This window comes from Danaus plexippus (assembly GCF_018135715.1).
Source record: "Danaus plexippus chromosome 3 unlocalized genomic scaffold, MEX_DaPlex mxdp_34, whole genome shotgun sequence".
Lineage (NCBI taxonomy): Eukaryota > Metazoa > Arthropoda > Insecta > Lepidoptera > Nymphalidae > Danaus > Danaus plexippus.
In genome coordinates, this window is record NW_026869846.1 from 2,527,564 (window position 1) to 2,545,657 (window position 18,094).

General features: G+C 35.3%; 2 protein-coding genes across 10 annotated transcripts in view; one reads left to right on the forward strand and one right to left on the reverse strand.

Annotated features, from left to right (window-relative positions):
* Positions 1-7,350: 7,350 nt before the first annotated feature.
* On the forward strand, positions 7,351-10,023 carry LOC116766126 (uncharacterized). The gene has a single exon (XM_032655808.2). It carries the CDS (start codon positions 7,500-7,502, stop codon positions 9,540-9,542), a length of 2,043 nt encoding a protein of 680 aa, XP_032511699.2. The 5' UTR covers positions 7,351-7,499; the 3' UTR covers positions 9,543-10,023.
* LOC116766076 (ras GTPase-activating protein raskol) overlaps positions 9,582-18,094 on the reverse strand; it is an 86,879-nt gene continuing 78,366 nt past the window's right edge. For all 9 annotated transcript variants that reach the window (XM_032655734.2, XM_032655738.2, XM_061527136.1 and 6 more), the window contains 12 exons: positions 17,747-17,890; positions 17,232-17,377; positions 16,306-16,542; positions 15,786-15,985; positions 15,050-15,258; positions 14,618-14,730; positions 14,358-14,524; positions 13,894-14,145; positions 13,419-13,516; positions 11,351-13,346; positions 11,129-11,244; positions 9,582-11,039 (listed from right to left, as the gene is read on the reverse strand). In XM_032655734.2, the coding sequence (XP_032511625.2) occupies positions 10,793-11,039; positions 11,129-11,244; positions 11,351-13,346; positions 13,419-13,516; positions 13,894-14,145; positions 14,358-14,524; positions 14,618-14,730; positions 15,050-15,258; positions 15,786-15,985; positions 16,306-16,542; positions 17,232-17,377; positions 17,747-17,890 (3,925 nt within the window). In that variant the 3' untranslated portion in view covers positions 9,582-10,792. The remainder of the gene's footprint in view (positions 11,040-11,128; positions 11,245-11,350; positions 13,347-13,418; positions 13,517-13,893; positions 14,146-14,357; positions 14,525-14,617; positions 14,731-15,049; positions 15,259-15,785; positions 15,986-16,305; positions 16,543-17,231; positions 17,378-17,746; positions 17,891-18,094) is intronic.

The window sequence follows — 18,094 nt, forward strand, 5'->3', positions numbered from 1 at the left end:
GCTTTGACGAATTATTTTTAAACAAAAAGGTTGTATATTTTTTAATAAAATGACACTTATTTTTTTTTTTAATTCCGTTCATATCTCCGTTTTTGGAAATATATTTCATATTAATAGTAGGTGTTTGTTCTTAACTTATTTCTGCTGGTATCCTTGTTGAGCCGGGATAAGTTTCAAATTGAAACCTTTGGACATAGATATTGTTCAAGACGCGATCCAGCCTTAAGCGTCATTAGTAATTCCATCGTACACGTGTAAAGAATAAAACTACGTGATAATAAATGAATTTAAAAATAACTATTATTTGTGTAATATTAATTATATAACTATATTTTAGTAGGGGATTACGAGAAGTCAAGATTTTTACTATTTAAAAATATTTTTAACACTAAAGAGCATTAAATGATTTACCCTTTAAATGTTAGAAGTGATTATAAGGGCTTACTTATCGACAACCAAGCTGTAATTAAAAAAAATAATATTTTTTCCACTTAAAGCAGATTATAAATTACAAACAATTTTTAATAAAAAATTTATAGAGTAAATTATGTTTTACTACTTCAAAAGTCTCGAAGTAAACCTTATCAAATTAATTTGAAATCATTAATTTTTACGGAATCTTGTAAGTGAATTTTTTTGAGCCACTAAAAAATAATAAAAAATTTTTTGAATTATCCGTTATGTATGTGCGTTTTCTGTAACACTTATTCCTTTTAACAAACAATAGTAGAAAAAAAAATTGCTAAAGTTAAAAATTTTGTATGTACAGATACCCAAGCTAGCAGTATTAGTGACAAAAAGAGAATTAAATTAAAACGTTGGTCTTTCCCTCACAGACAAATTGAAGGGCAGACTGTATAAAAAGGTTTGTTTATAAAAATAAGATGATGAAATAATAATGATTACATTGAGCTGAACCTTCGTAGCGTATTATATTCCGTTTGTTACAGACAACTTAAAAACCAGTCAATACAAGGATATTAATAGCTGTTTATCAAGACTGTACTTCCACATTCCATTACACAGTGCAAGGAAGATTGACTGATTGCTCATAATACTTGTGTGTATGTGTGTGTGTTTATGTGTTTGCCTGTGTGCGTGAGGTCGATGTTTGTACGCAGGAGCGATTACGCAAACCGCGGAGCTTCCCGAGGAGCGAGGTCGTTGGCAATGGACTCAGTTCAATGTCACCAAATATATCACCGAGCGGTCTACTCCGACTGGATATCCATGATACTTCAAACAACTTAACACATTTATGATTTTATGTTTTCGATTGAAATTTAAGTGTCTATAGATAATTGATACTTAAACCTATTTTTATAGTTAAAATTCACAGTCTTGTCTACTATGGAAGGTCGTTAAATGGCAGTAGTCTAAAGATAAAATATAAGTTAAATAAAAATATAGAAGAAATGGAATTAATTAGAAAAAAAAATGGTAACAGAAGTAGTAACCGGCGAGTCATATAGTATTATATAAAAAATAAAATCTTTTCGGTCTAGTACAACCTCCACCGCAATTCAAAAGCATTGGCTGAATAAATAAAACGGAAAGGAAATGTACGAGTATCACGAAACCTTGAAGATTTATTCGTTAGACATAGTATCAAAGTGACGGAGCGCAGTCTACGGCCGCGCTCCTGACCGGGTCGATGGCCGCAGTTTTCGGCAGGCGCCCTGAGTTTCAGCTGTAATACGATCCTGCGCACACACTCTCAGACACTCACACATACACACACATACTAGGAAACCGGAAAACCATTGTTGGAACGTCATTCGTATTGATAAATAATAATGACCAGGTCTTTAAGCGATCACGTGGCCTGAACCTTACTAAATGCATTAATTCGGAATCCATAACTCCCAGTATAGATCATGTTTATAATGAAATGTGTATTAAGTGTAATGCTTACAGTATTATTGATGTAATGTTAAGTTATTCGACTACACTATTGTTTAGCTGCGACAACAACAAGTAATGTTTATTGGGAATGTGATTATTTTATGGAAACAGTGAGCCAAAACACCGTTATAGTTAGTTGGTTTAATGATTTGGAGATCGTGATTTAAGCTGAGTTTTAATTCATACACAAAAGAGATGATTATTCCACTTTGCAGTGCTGGAGAGCACTTATTGCGTACGATTCATGATAATGATATAGTCTTAGACGAGTAATTTAGCCCACTTTTGTAAATGAAGTTGTGCGGACATGATGGTTTCTGCTTACGGCTTCGTCTGGTCGGGAATTGTCAGTAGACTATACACAAAGAGTATTACAACGGTTTAAGGTAAAGTTTTCAATATAAATCACAATTAACAAACATACATTCCTTATATTAGTTTAAATTGTTGAAATAAAAAGAACGAAATCTGTTTATTAAAACCTTTCTGAGAATTAAATAGCTAAGTGCCTACCATCGCTATGTCACGTGTCAACTGTACAAGTTGGAAATATTTAATTATCATAAAGCATATCAATTAAGTTTTTGCCTACTTGCGACGACATTTCATAGGTATTAAAAAAAATCACTAGCATGTAAGGAAGAAAAGAAAGAAAATTCTTATCATATCTTGCAAAGAATGAAAAATTTCTGTTTTTTGTTGATGAAAATTAACACTCGTACATATATTGTTATTATAGATTTGTTTATAATATTATATAAGAATATTCTTAATATTATTTAACTAGGTACCTATGTACACTTTAGTATGTATGTATGTTATGTACACTTTTGTAGGCACTTTATACCAGCTATATCACATTTAGCCTATGAATTATAGGTTATAATAACAAATAAAGGCTTTCTGATGTTACGGAGATTCTAACAATTCGTCTTATAAAAAGTTAGAAACAACGGCCTATGAAACTTCACGACGGGCCTAGTTATTGACCTTCATCGATCGCAGGTTCAAGGCCAGTGTCTGCCAAATTTACCTTCGGCACTTACAGCCGTGAACCCCGTGTGACCTTTGAACTTGAAGTGAACGTACCCTTGACTGGAGCAGGCGGGGTCTTTGCCCCGCTATAATTAGCTGATAATGATAACGGGCATGAGCTCCGTCACCGGAATACAAATGTTTACATCACTTCTGACTAAATACTTTATCAGGAAACCAACGGTTTGGGAAATTTTTACATTTATTTTAATTAGATATTATATGAAATACAAAAAAATTGTAGCTAGGGATATGGAATACGAGACTATGTTGTTGAATGGCCGTCGTCTATAACTTTCAAAATACTTTCTACCCCTCACGATTACTGCTAACACTTTAAAGTAATAAAATACTTTCATTAAATGGAGGGTATACTTACAACCACCAATTTCCCCTTTTTATTATATAGTTTTTTATTTAATACAGATTCTCTTTTCATTTTATTATTTAGGTAATTTATAATGTTTTTGTTTTAAGGTATACGATCTCATCTTTCCAGTATTACTTTTTTTTTTGGCCAAAACACTTTGAATTCTACCTTTGTTTTCATACGTTAACCTTTTCGTAATACAAACGTATTGTTAAATTAAAAGAAAAATCTAAAATTTGTTGTTTTGTATTTTTAAAGTTATTTACTTTTCATGACAAAGCCAGAATAGAACAAAAAACAACAGAATTAAATAATTTAAGTCATTTTAGTTGGAAACGACCTTATTATATAATTATAGCAATATATTTCTTATTTTTTATTCACTTGATAAAATAAAATTGTTATCCTTTGGCTTCGGTCATTAATTTACATTTTATGTTTTTTTTTTTTTTTAATTCTATAGCTACAAAATTTCATACAAATCAATGTGGAATTTTCAGATAAAGTTAAAGGCACTCAATTTGGGACATAAGTTATTATTCTTATTATTATAGTAAAGTAATGGAAGGATATGATTTAACCCGTTTAAGATGAATTAAAATTTATAAACCCCTTCATAAATACGGTATAACGACCTTTTAATACAACAATCATGGACAGCCATTACATTTCGGCTGTCTCTTAAACAGATCAAGGGGAGAGGTTAAAACTATAAATTTTCATTGTATTAATAAAAGATTTATTGTTCGTGACATACACCTCGGTTAGGAAGATAACCTTTAGTCTGTCAAAACAAAAATACTTAAATGTAATCATGTAAAACATAGAAAACCGAATTTCAAACGGAAATTAGCTTATAATTTAAACGCGGTATGTACAGATCTCTTAGAATTCTCTTCTAGACACTTCTTTTTCATATATAAAATTTCACACATTATCAGAATCAGCATTTAACTCAGCTAATCCGGAGACAACCTTATTAATGAAGAGGTAATTTTTAAGATTGAATCCTTTGACAGAGTGTCACTCAGCTTAAGGAACGCTGCCCAAATATTGGGTGAACAACCTCTTAATGCTTAGAGGAGACATTTTATTTTTAAACTGTAACGCAACTCTGTTTGCTTTGGAATAGTTTCGGTATTTGATAGAAAGCTTTCCGCTACAAGAATACATGTTCCATTCACGACGTAGCTAGTGACGCGTGACATCAACAATAAATTTTCATATGTTTGGTACGATCAATACAGTCGTAATTTTTTTCATTAACTACGTAATTATAACAGTCGTATTTACACCATATTATTTATAGATTACTTGTTGTTTATCGCATATATCATTATGAAAGAAGTCATTACAAAATTATAATCTTAGAAAACGCCATGAGCGAGGTGACGTCGTCTTGTAATAAACATTTGCATTACCGTCATAATTGATGCTTGGAAAGTTAGCTGTCTACAGAATAGTGTGGATACACTTGACAGTTTGTTAGCAAGCGTGAAAGTGCTTTATTGTACTAGCTAGCTGACTAATACTAAGTTACAGAAACATTTTGAATAACATTTGTACTTGATAAATTTATTTTTAAATTTAAACGATTGAATGATATCTGTGTATGTGAAAAATATTGATCTTAATTAAACGCAAAGGGGACTTTAAATGGAACTGTTTTCTGGTCTTAATAGAGATATGCTTCTTTCGTGGATTTGAACTAGTTGTGTGCTGAATCAATGAAATTATAACTTTCTTGTTATTCTCTTACTTCTTTTGATTCATCTTGAATATATTTCCTCGCATCTAATTGTTTTTATTGTTTATAGTAAATGAAGACATTTCACTTAAATATATAAACACACAATAATTTGGATATATTTTTGTCTGTAAATAAACTCGATATCCAGTTTATGAAGCAGGACCTATTAATTGATTAGTTGTCCAATAAATTACACTGTGACACGTACAGAAACAAATACGAAGGTAATTATGTGTATACGAATATGAGTTATTGAATGATAATTATTCTATAACGCTAAATTAAATAAATTTGGTAAATATTAAATATATAAATATACATTTTTGATATTCTCTTCAACATGCTTATCCGTTCCTGGGAGTTGCATAATAATGTGCGTTCAAGCTTGTATTAATGTACATACGTAAGAGACGCAGGCGCAGCACACTAACACATACAAACAACACGTGTACACTCACATGTACACGAGATAAGAGCCCGGTCATCGAACCTTGGGAAATGGCGCCTGAAATCGCTCTATGAAAACAATCGCTGAAAGCGGTAACGTAATATAGTGTAATTTAGATGAAGTGCATCTCGCTACAGATTAAGCGAACCATTAAATAATGCTACTGACACGATACTGAGTCTCCGTTGTAAAAATTTAGACTGTGGCTACATGGATATAAAAATTGTTTCCAAACTAAATATAGTGTCGATGGACCGCTTCCATTAGTTCCGAGCTCGTTTGTGTGAATGCAGATGAATATAAGATGATGAAAGGCGTATCGTAAACAATGGTATTGAGTTATTGTTAGCAGCAGCCGCAGTTGGCGGAACGGTTGTGATCTTGAATGGAGTGAAAGTGCCTGCAGTCGCTTCCTGACACGTGGAAAGTGAACGTTGCATGCGCCGGTTAGCCCTGCCTAGGCAATAGATAGTATCTTGTTCGATATAAAACCAAGAAAGTCGGGTTCAATGCACCCGAAAACTTCTTGGAAATATACGTAATAGAACTCTCATATTAAGGTAATACTTAAAATCGACAATGCTTGTTTAACTTATTAGCGGTCTATAGTTTTGGCATGTTACAAAAGATTTCTTATATAACATTGGATAGTTCAGATCAGTGATCCTTGACATATTTATGTAATCAGTTTTTTCTAGAAGTGAATTGATGAAACACGTTTAAACGAGTGTCTCATAAAAATTATTGAAATATGTATATATTAAAAAAATCATTTAATATCCATTCCGAGGTAACATTTATAAAAAAGTAAATCATAGACAGCTTTGCCGTTAGTTTCATTTTTGGGAAATTTCTGATAATGGTCAGTGGAGATGGTCGTATAACTGTTATCTCTGAATTATTTAATAGTATTTGCTCACAAGTAAAATTTAAAAATCAATAACACAAAACAATGTTCGAATAATGAGTATAGTCGGTATATTGCTGAATGGATCACTACACTTTACATTTGAGGTGCGACTGTGAGTGTTGATTGATGGTTTCCGGGAATGTATAGGACTTAAATATTGAGATGGATTCGCTAGCTTATGAATGAGGTGAGGAATTATTCAGGTGATGGATGAGAGGGCGTTCACCCCCGGGGTCGGGGACCGTCCGAGTTCCACACAGCTGATCGACTCGTTCGCGTCACAGCGACACGACCCCATGTATGACTAACAAATAATTTTGTCGGCATTAATGCCTGTAACTTATTAATATATGCGTGATTTATTGACGTAACCCATGTATGAATGCAAATGTTTTACCATACATGAATAGCGGAACTGTTCCAAGTCAGCTTTATCCGAGCTTATTTTGGCGGTCGTATTTAAAATTCTATTAGTGTTTATTGTCGCATATTTGAAATGTTTCGTAAAAATTATAAAATTTAATTTGTACTATAATGTAAAATAGATTAATTATTTTTATGCGTGTCTATAATAAGTTTTATAAATTAGTTGAGTAAATTTAATAATAAAAATAAGTAATAACTTCAAATATATTAATTCAGTCTCATAATTACTACATATATGTATATAGGTAACTAACGAGGATTATGTTTAAACACATCTGCATCTAGTGCCGATAATTAATTATTATTCATGTAATATATTGCTATCAATGTTTTGCTACCCAACAACAGATGGCAGTATTAATATACTGTTAATTTCTTTTATTACTATTGATTGTTGCTTGTATTTGTACTTTTTTGCATAAAAACTTGTTTAAATTAAAAAAAAAAAATCATACAAACTATTTGTTTTTTAATTGTGTCTATTGTGTCAAACAATAAAAATAAATCTTGTCATAATATTTTTTATATATCTTTAAAACGGGATTATGTTTGTATTTTATTATTTTAATCAAAATTGCGGTTTGGAATTATTATCTTTGTATTCATGCCTAGGAAAACGATACCATTAACATTAATTCGTAACCGTTAGAGGAAAATGGTTAATGGTCATGGCCCTGAAACGAGCTATGAAGAGCGAGCGGAGCGCCAACTCCAAGTGGTGTACGCGCGACAAACTCGTGAACGCCAAATCTTTATGCAAGATCTTAGGGACCTAAGAAGAAGACACGAAAAGAATGTATTGAAAACCGTGAAAAAACTTATAGGTCCGATTTGGCTGCAAGCTCTTAGTGTTCCACAGAGAAACGCTCTTGATACTTTGGAATTTAGTATTTATCAAGACTTACTTGAGGGTATCCCAGTGAGAACAGCTAACGTTATGCGACTGCTGGGATTATATCCCCGACCAAAAACCGATGATCTCATGAGCTGTATATATCTCGGACGAAAAGATCCAAAAGAAATGCTGGCGCAACTCTTTCTGCTGACTTATGGGCACCCAATTGAATCAAAGAGATCATCATATTGTCTTAACGCGAGACTAATGTTGTCTGGTATACTATATTTAGGTTTAAACAATTTACTCAAACTTTTAAAAATTAAATTTCGCCCAGAAGCTGTCGATAAACCTAAAGAAACTAAGCCTAAAAGAAAACCTCCAGAACAATTAAAATCTCCTTATCTACAAGATATGATTGCTGTCTTATATTTGCCGCCCAAAAGAAAACCTTTTCAACCAGCTCCACTGCCAAATTTAGATGATCTTAATGAACCTTATGAAGAAGATCCCCCAGTACCAAAACCACCTCCTCCACCACCGCCACCACCACCCCCTAAGAAAAGGTTACCGCGTTCTTATTGTGATAAATTAGCAGGATTTATGAAAATTGAACCTGATACTTCAGTCTCCGCTGTTGCTGTAAAAACCGTTACCCATCGGAGTCAAATTCATAAGAGCAGAGGGTCTAAAATGTGTGTTGAGGTGAAGAAAACATATGGTATCAGCATGGCTCCGCCAAGTAAAGGGAAAAGAAGAAAAAAGCTTGTTTCACCAAAAACTGGCCTTTGGAATGCGCAATACATGATAAATGGGGTTTATCGTATTCATGGGAAGACGGTGTATGTGCTTGGCAACGTGTCTATACTACCACCGCATGGCGATCTAATTAATGGTGGATATAGGTTAATAGATGGTGAATATATTAATATTCACTGTGGTTTCCGTGGACGACCTCCACCTCCCAAACCGGACCCTTGTGATTGTCTCAAGAAATGGCAAGACACAGCTTTCAAATACGTAAAAGAGACTAAATGCACGTGTGGCCATTATTATGACTATGGCAATGAGGGAACATTCCCACTATCTGAGCTTCCATACTTTCAGAAACCAACAAAATTTGCCCCATTCAAATTTAACTATGAAACAATTTATAATATGGACCAGAAGCATCTCTATGTTCAAAAGGAATTCAAAAGAATATGGGAAACAGATAGCGCTCTATGTGTAGGTGACAGTGCTGCTCTGGAAAAAACGAACAAAAAGAAGAAAAAGGCTAAGAGGTCATCAGTAACATGCTTAGGAGATAATCCTAAACCTGAAGATTACCTAAAGTGCGCCTTAAGACATATGCGTCGGATAAATATTGCAGCTAAACTGCCGGACATACATTTAGTGCCCGAACTACGGGAATGGATGAGGTGGAGAATTTACGGACCATATTCAAGATTTGAAAAGGAAGAAATATTACGCAGGAGTATTGCGTATTGGCAAACATTTTTAACCCTTGCGAAAAAAGGATTTGGCCACGTTGCACCTAAGAAAGATACAAGGTTTGCTGGCCATACTAACTGGGTATACAAGCAAGAGTTAAATGACAAATTCCGAAAATTTGCACAACAATATAAACTAGAGCTGTTTAGATCATACGCCTATATTACAAACCTGCTGTGGCCCACGATGTGTCAAGCTCAATTCCCTGATAAGAAGTTCCGTGAAATATATTTTTCTTATTTATTTTCACGCATTGAAGAGGTTCAACTAATGCACCCTTACAGTTCGAGGGAAGCCATAGAACGCAAATTGGTCATTGGTAAAAGGAGATATACTTGTTTGCCAGACGGCATTGAGCCAGAGGAATGAAAGGATAGATTGTTAGAGTGGCGGCAGTGAAAAAACAAATACGTAATCCATAATTTAATGTGATCAGTATATTATAATAATATACTCAATTAATTTTACAATGACACGTCTTAAAATTAAAATGTTCACTGTAAAACAACTAAGTTGCTGGGGCCCTATAAATTGCAACGTATATAATAAATTTATTAAAATATAATTGTTGTCCGATTTGTTCAAAACATTTCCAAAATGCAAATTAGAAATCAATAACGTTGTTGTCGTATTTTTATTCTACATTCACACTATAATACTCGCAGGTATTAAAATATTTTCTCTTTTCCAACATCGTGTTACTATGTTTAATTATATTTACTAAATATTATGATACAAGTCTTACATTATTATATAATCTATAACACTTTAAAATATGTCACTAGTTGTTATAGAGGGCGCCAGTTGTCCCACTATAACTCTAGTTGCCGACTGGAGATACTAGTCCAAATGGCCTTAAAAACTCGGACCTAGAGAAACAGATAATATTAACCTAACAGTCTAAGTTATACGACATCACACCTAAACATTATTACTTAAGGTTCATTATCCATTGACAGTCCTCAAAATGTCTTCAAAGGCCGATTTGGTCTAGTATCCACACCGTATTAGGGATATTCAACTTCTTTGGTATCATTGTTACATAAAGAAAACAAAACAATAATTGTCACTTGCGAAATTAAACCAGAGTTAATCATACAGAATACTGATATATAAGAAATATTAGTGTCATTTAAAGCATTGTACATTAAAACTAGAGAAACAAGAAACATTTAACAAAAGTTATACAAAAAACGTCACGATTGTGATAGGGTTACTTTAATTACAACAATAATCATCTCATATTAAGTCAAACTATATTAGCTTAGAGATACGAAATAATATTGAAATGCAAAACTTATTAATCAAGATAGAAATTGTGCAAAAAATTCAATTTTATAGAACAAAATTTAATAGTCAAATTTATTTGACAAATATACATAGATAAATTGTAAAAGTTATGATTGTTTACACATAAAATATTATAAGGTATATAATTTAGAAATTTGGATTGATGGCAGTCACATTTAGTTACCGTTACAGTAAACAGATTAAAAAAAATCCTTTCGAAACGCCTACTTGTACAGAGATCGCATTAGATTAAACATAATCGTATGGGTATCGTATTGCTTAAAATAGACTTTAAACTGGCAACCCTGCGTAGAAAACAAGAAGGTACATTAAATCTGTAATTCCTGATGCGAGTGTTGTGAGTGGGGGGAGTGGGAGGTGCTATGGTTGTTGTTGTGTGAGGGAGGGTGGGGTGCTCTCTGTTGCAAGTGAACGAGAGCTGATAATAGCCTCGTATTAGCTTCATCTAGAGCTGCTATACGATGTTCCTGGGCTTCAATCACGCGTTGCTTGTGTGACAGAGCGGCGGCCATCTTACGCTGTTCCCGGCGAAGCTCCTCTTCTACGCAAATTAATCTGAAAATATATAAAATATTGTTATAAAAATACATAAAATATTGTTATAAAAATGCATCAAATAAATATTAATGTTGTTAGATGTCTACCTGGATATAATAGCCTTCATTTTGGCATCTGTTTGATCTTGGCCAGAATCAGTTGGCCCCAAGCGCCCCCTTAGAAGTTCCACTGAACATTTTAGCCTCTCTATTTCACGTTCATACTAAAATTAGAAAAAGTGTTACTTTGACATTACTACTTTCATAATTAGGACATCATATGTGCTCATAAGCAAATAATTAAACAAATTGCTTAAGTTCCAAGTTTACCTGTTCAATGGTTCTGTGGTGCTTGTTCGCTCGCTTCCTGCCAGTTGTACTATAAAAAGTGTCGTCCACTTCGCTTGAACTGTCAGTGAGTTCCCTGGCTGATTCTAAGCTAAGTCTTCGTTGCAACTTGTCTCTCACAGGAGCTTCTCTGTCGACCCTCACTGGCACCCTCTCACTCGCCTCGCTTGAATGCGACTCCCTATTGAAACCTCGCGAAGGAGATTCCCGTCTTTCTCTCACACCATAATAGTCTTGATGTCTTTCCAGATCCTCGTTTAACCTGCTACTGGATATCTTGGCTCCGGAGTACGTTCTATCCAGAGGATAGTTTGTTTCCGGTATGGAATTCTCCGCAATAAACTTCTCTGGAGAGTTTTTCGAATTTTCCATGTTATATAACGCTTTCTGACTTCGAGATATTTGCAATCTATACATTTCTTTGTTCACTTCTTCCACGTTGGAATCAGATCTGCTCATCGGATATCCAGAATCAGTGGAGATGTGGTGAGGCTTACTCTCGTATAAAGATTCACCCCGCTGACCGAAATGCTTCAGGTTGAGTTGGTTTTGGTTAGTCGAGTAAGAGAGCATTGGATTCGTTCTAGGCATTCGCGTCTTGCTGGCTTTTCGTAAGCTAGGAGAATTACTAGAAGATTCATCGTCTCTTATTCTAGGAGAGCTACTATGATTAGTTGTCCTCTGGTACACGTCTTCGTAATTACAATTATCTCTGGTGAGTTTTCGGTGGGTTGCGTTACGATTCTGCTTGTCGAAGTTTCTATCATCATTGAAGTTGGTAGAACCTTCTTCGGAGTTTGTCTCCACGTTGTCAGTGCTCAAGCCCTCCTCATCAATGGATGAACTGGATGAGCCGCATGGACATCGCTTGGAGTTTCTGTTTTCATTAGGTTTCTTCACATCCTGTGATTGTCTGTTGTCCTCCATATTGTAAACAGGATTTGTAAAAACAAGCGGTGCCACTTTAGTATTAGCGTTTGTGTTGTTTTGAACGTTGTCGGCGGTCGTGAAGTTCTGTATGCCGTATTTCTGGATATCGTATTCGATTTTTTGCTGCACTGGGCTCTTTGGATAGAACTTTTCATTTTTATTTTCGTAATACTGCTTATCTCTCTGCTTTTGGTAATTCAGTTGTGAGTAGCGGCTCATTGGCTGTCCACCGTTTTCATAGGCTTGGTGGAGATGAGTCGCGTTTTCGATTGGACTGGAACTTTGACTGTACGTAGCAATGCTTTGGTATCCTGAGCTCGCGACATTTGACAAGCCGCTAATAGACACGTTCGAGCCGTTGTTCGTGTATGAATTTTTGTTTCCGTTTATAATGTTATTATTGTTGGTCTTGGATTGCGATATATTCTTCTTGTTCATCATTTTTTCATCAACTATATCCGAATCGTCAGCGTATTTTAAAAGATCTGATAGTTCATCCAGCGTCGCCGTTTCCTTCATAATATTCTGCATGTCGTTTGAGCAGTAATTGTGATTGATGCTGTCGCTGCTGGGTGAGCGTTCGGTGCTGTTGTAATTAGTGTTGTGGAAATGCCCTTGGTTAAAGTTATTAGGTTTATATCTATCCTGAAATCTTCTCTCGTTTTCATTCACACCGTTACTGATGCCTTTGGGATACTGATCCGAACCGAAGCCAATTTGTACGACTTTCAAATTGACACAATGCTCTTGGTTGTTGTACTGCGAGCTGTATCTATCTGGGTTGACGTTTTGATTGACTTGATTCGTACCGTATCCGTTTCTCGGGAGCGTCGCCGAGCGTAGGTTGAAACTCGGTGATTTAGAAACAGTTGCAAACGATCCCTTATATTTAGAGTCCTCGGCATTCGATTTCGATGGACTTATGTTAAATTGTACGCCATTTTTGTTCATTATAGGCGAACTGTGAGCAAAATTATTCGTCAGCGGACCATTTGTAGATGTTTCGTTGTTCTGTTTTGTTTGGGCGTTACATGTCGGATCATTGAACCTGCAATTCAAACCAAGGAATTTTTAAATCTAATAAAAACATTTGATAATTATTACTTTTAAGAATAATCACCTAAATATATTGTCGCCGATTTGAGGTATCGGTCCATTGTCGGTGCTCAATAATCTCTTGCTGAGTTCATCTAAAATATCAGATAGCGGATCGAGCTCCTGCAAATTGAACAGATTTCATTAATTCCACATATCATAATTAATCTTTATTTTGTGAAAAGTTTTTTTTATAATAATGTTCCTATGGTAAAATTTTACAAATTATAAGGATGATGAATCTACTATTGTATTCAGAATCCGTAAATATTTACTTTCTTTAACTTTCACTTTGTATAAACGAATGGAAGATCGGTTGGAATCATCATGAAGTAAGGAAATTATCAAGTCGATGAAGGATAACAGAATGGTTGAAAAACTCCTTATAATAGTCAAATCCTCCACATCCTCCACATTTTGCATTTAGAGTTTAATAAGAATTAATTGATTATAATAACTATATACTAAAACCTGTATTCTCGTATAATAATTTGCTTCACCTGTATTTTGGCAGCGCACAATTTAGGGAGACTGTCCACTAGCAAGGAGTGCAGCGTTGCCAGTTGCTTGCCGAGATCGACGTGGGGGGCCCATTCAGGATCAGGGTCCACTTCCCCCTCCACGGATGAATGGGATGTGGATGAGTTTCGCTTGCTATCTGACTGGTTGCTCTGTTGCTGCTGTTGTTGGCTGGATTGGTGTTGCTGCTGTTGCTGGCTGGTTTGGTGTTGCTGCTGCTCTTGAGGTCTCGTCTTAAAGAAAAACGTTAAAGAATTTGTTTTCATATCTATTATACTAAATTGTAGCGTTTTTAATTTTAGTTCTGATGTAACAGATAGTGGTTTGTATGGTTAAATGAGAATTTTATTTACATTGTGTTTTTTCTTTTTTCCCATATCATATAATATTTCAATGGCACACTGTTATAAATAAAATTAATTTTACCATATAATTAATAATTTACCGATATAGCCCTTAGGAAGGCTTTCATATTGGGTGCCTCCTGTTCCAAAAAGTCGTTGAGAAACTCCATAAAAGCCTCCTTGCCCTGGAAGCGCGTAAAGTTGGCCAACGTTTGCAAAGTCTTCGCCACCAGAGTCAAGTTACGCGCAGCTCGCTCGTTAGGGTATTCTATAAGAGTTAGAGGAATTTATATAGACTGCTATATAAAATTCAATAGCCGCAAGTAATGGCATTCACAATCAGTATTTGGCAGGCACTAACCGTGAATTATTCCAAAGAGACTGGGAGAAAGAATAGCAGGACAAAGGAAACGAAGGAAAATTGAAGCACTTATAAGGTTATCTGAAATATCCTCCCGGCCCATTGATGCCAGCCTGAAATAAACAAGAAGCGTGTCACAATATGTTGATGATAAAGTAATAAAAAAGCGTTTAATTGAGGAAGTGAATAAATTCAATAATAATTATTGTAATACGATTATATATACTTTAGGGGAAACACTGCGACGGCCCCACACAAAGGTATTATGGAATTTAAAAAAATATATGTCATAGGAACTGGATAGCACCAGATTATGATTCATCCTGATGGTGAGAATGAAGCCTTAGATTGTAAGCAGACTATCTCAGTAGAAGTCAATTCACTCATGCTTTAAGGACATAAATACAGATACGTGTATCGAGTTCTTGGTACCTTTCGCGGAAGGTAGCAAAACAGTCCCTCAGTGGTGGGGGGAAGCGTGTCGCGGAGGATGCGATGGCGGACCAGGCGAGGGACACCGTGTCCCGGAGCGCTGCCTGGTGTCGTCTCAGAGCCGCGCCTGAACCGGCACGGAGAGGATCCACCTCACACTCTGGAGCTCCTGGACCAGCCGCTGACAGCACCGCCTCTCCTAACGTATCCTGGAATTGATAATGATGGGACCAATTTTACTACGGATATTTTTATTATTGTTGCAAAATGAAATGACGATTGATTTGATACGGCGATGTATAAATTATAAACTGTTATTAGATAATGAACCTTTTATTTAAAAAAAAATCAATGTTCAAATTTCACAATGAGAACTAAGAGTTTCGCGAGTATTCGCTTAAATGTAACTAACATTTTCGGATTGCTATGTGTTGTTTTATTATTTTTAAAAGCTACTCACTACTGACGTTTCGGTTACTTTACGATTTTAAGATATCACTGGCGGTAGATGATAAATAACAAGACCAACTGACAGACATTCTCATCTCGTCTGCCCGTGATCACGCTCGCTGGTAAGTAACCGAAACGTCGGGAGTATGTAGTTTTTAAAAATAATAAAATATGTAGCAATCAGAAAATGTTAGTTTCATTTCAAATTTCATATTTCTAGAAATTTTGTATTTTCATAGTACATAGTACTAATACATATTGATCATACACATCAAGAGACACAAACCTGCAGATACTGATCTCCGACGAGTTTAAGGTAGGCCTCCATGCTCTTAGTGGCGAGGGAGTTCCCCCTGAATGTGAGAGAGTGGTCGCCCGTCCGCCGCACGTCCAACGCCACCACATCCGCCAAGTACCGCGGCGCAAGACCAGCCCCCGCCATACACAACACGAGAGCACAACCTATGTCCTCCTTAGCTTTCACACCTGGACATTTAATGAGAACTTAGTATGTGGACGATATAGTCACCCTGGGTTTTTGGTAAAACTCATACAGATACAATAACACCTAACTCAGGTTTGCTTAAAAAGGGAGACAACAGTTATTGTTTACAAATGGTGTGTATATCGTAAGTCGATGTTGTACTATATATTTGATTTTGTATGAAATAAAAATGATTGTGTTCATATATTCTTAACATCCTACTAATTGGTAGCTAATGAATTTTACACCTTTCGTTAGATGGCCATAATATGTTTCGACCTTACAATTAATTTTTCATTGTACTAATACGTGATGACCTCACCGATAACCGGCTCCAAGTACTCGCAGAGGCGTCTGTAGTTCTTCTTGAGATAATCCAGGAACCTTACGTAGCAGTCTATTGGTAAGACATCGACGCATTGATACCGGCACTTGATACGTAGCGCGGGGAGGGGGGCGGGGGCGCGGGCCGGCGACTGCGGCTTGTCCTCGCTGATGGGGTACCAGCGCTCGTTGGGGTACCGAGAGGACACATCGTCCACAGGGATGCGAACTGTACCTGGTTTGTTAGAATACGTTAATTTATTTACATAACAAAAATTAAACTGGCATAGTGATGCGTTATAAGATATTTATCTAGTTAGAGGACTTTTATTAATAAAGCCAGGATAGTATCAATGATAACAATAAAAATTAATTATTACATTAACGACAAAGAACGGTCTTTTTATATAGTATGCTAAAGGTTATCCTTTTTATTCTGCTAAGTTATACATCCACAATAGATAATAAATGGAAATATTACCGGTTTAATAATAGCTAGATAATAATTTGGAAACAATTATCTTGTGAAATCTATTAATATCCTCGGCAATCATAACTGGGAATCATAATTAAGGTAATTCTGATGTATGTGACAAAGCTAATAATATAAAGTTGCTCCGAAGGATCTTAGTTATTTAACAAATAAGGTATATACTATACCCATTTATAAAATTACAATAGCAAGAAAATATTATTTTTATATAATCCTTATCAAAGTCATTTCATTTAAATATGTTTGATTTGTTTTAGTTCATCTTGTAACTTTTTTGACCCAACCAATGACAATAATTCCTCTAAATTGCGAGGTTGTTCCGCTGTGAAGGTATTTTAGTGTTAAGCTTCCCGTTCACGCATAGTTCTTTGGTATATTCGATAAAAGATAAACTAATGAATGAATGAATGAATGAATGAATGAACACTAACCGACTAGTGCATGTTTGTCTCTTTTCCGCGGTCGTCTCTCCGGCTCGCGGTAAACGTTCACATTAATGTATCTCACAGGCGGTAGAGAACAGAATTCGTACACCTCGCCCCAGAAACACAGCTCGGTCTTTAACTTGGATGAAGACCTGCAAAATATAATGACTTATACGTTATTTATGAATATATGTCATTAGAGTTATTATCATACATAGTGGGTAGGACAGAACTAAATTAAAAATGTTTTTTTAATGTACCTGAGACATATATAAGACTTAGATGTATCAATCTATATACGTATATATTAGCTAAATCGTGAAATGATAATCACTTGTGTTAACATATTTTGATTATTTAATACTATATTTAAAATACGTTTACGGTTTGTGGGAAACAGTCAATGGATGTTTACATTGTATTTTTTCAGGAAGCTCCTCAAAAATAGTGTCTTCTATAAAATATAGCCATACGAACAGAAATTACACAGTCCATTTCGTTGAACGGGACGACGAACATACCTCGCATGTAGATTGTCATCCAGTAGTATTTCACAGTAGTATCTCTTCTTCGGTGGTATGGCTTTAGCCTCCAATAACCAAAGCTTCACCGTCCGCTCGCAGCGACGCGTCCGCATCTCATCAGGGCGAGCGGCCTGACGTAAGCTATCACAAAAACATGACATTATCATTAGTTTTATTATAAAATAATAATTCTCTGAGAGTTTCTTTGCAATATATGACAGTAGGACAACGATTTGACAATTGCACGATACTATCTGTATTCAACATAAAGTACTAAAACTTCCGACGCTAGATGGCGCTGTCCATAAATTTTAATAAATGTAATGTAAGAACTTCGTAACGGCG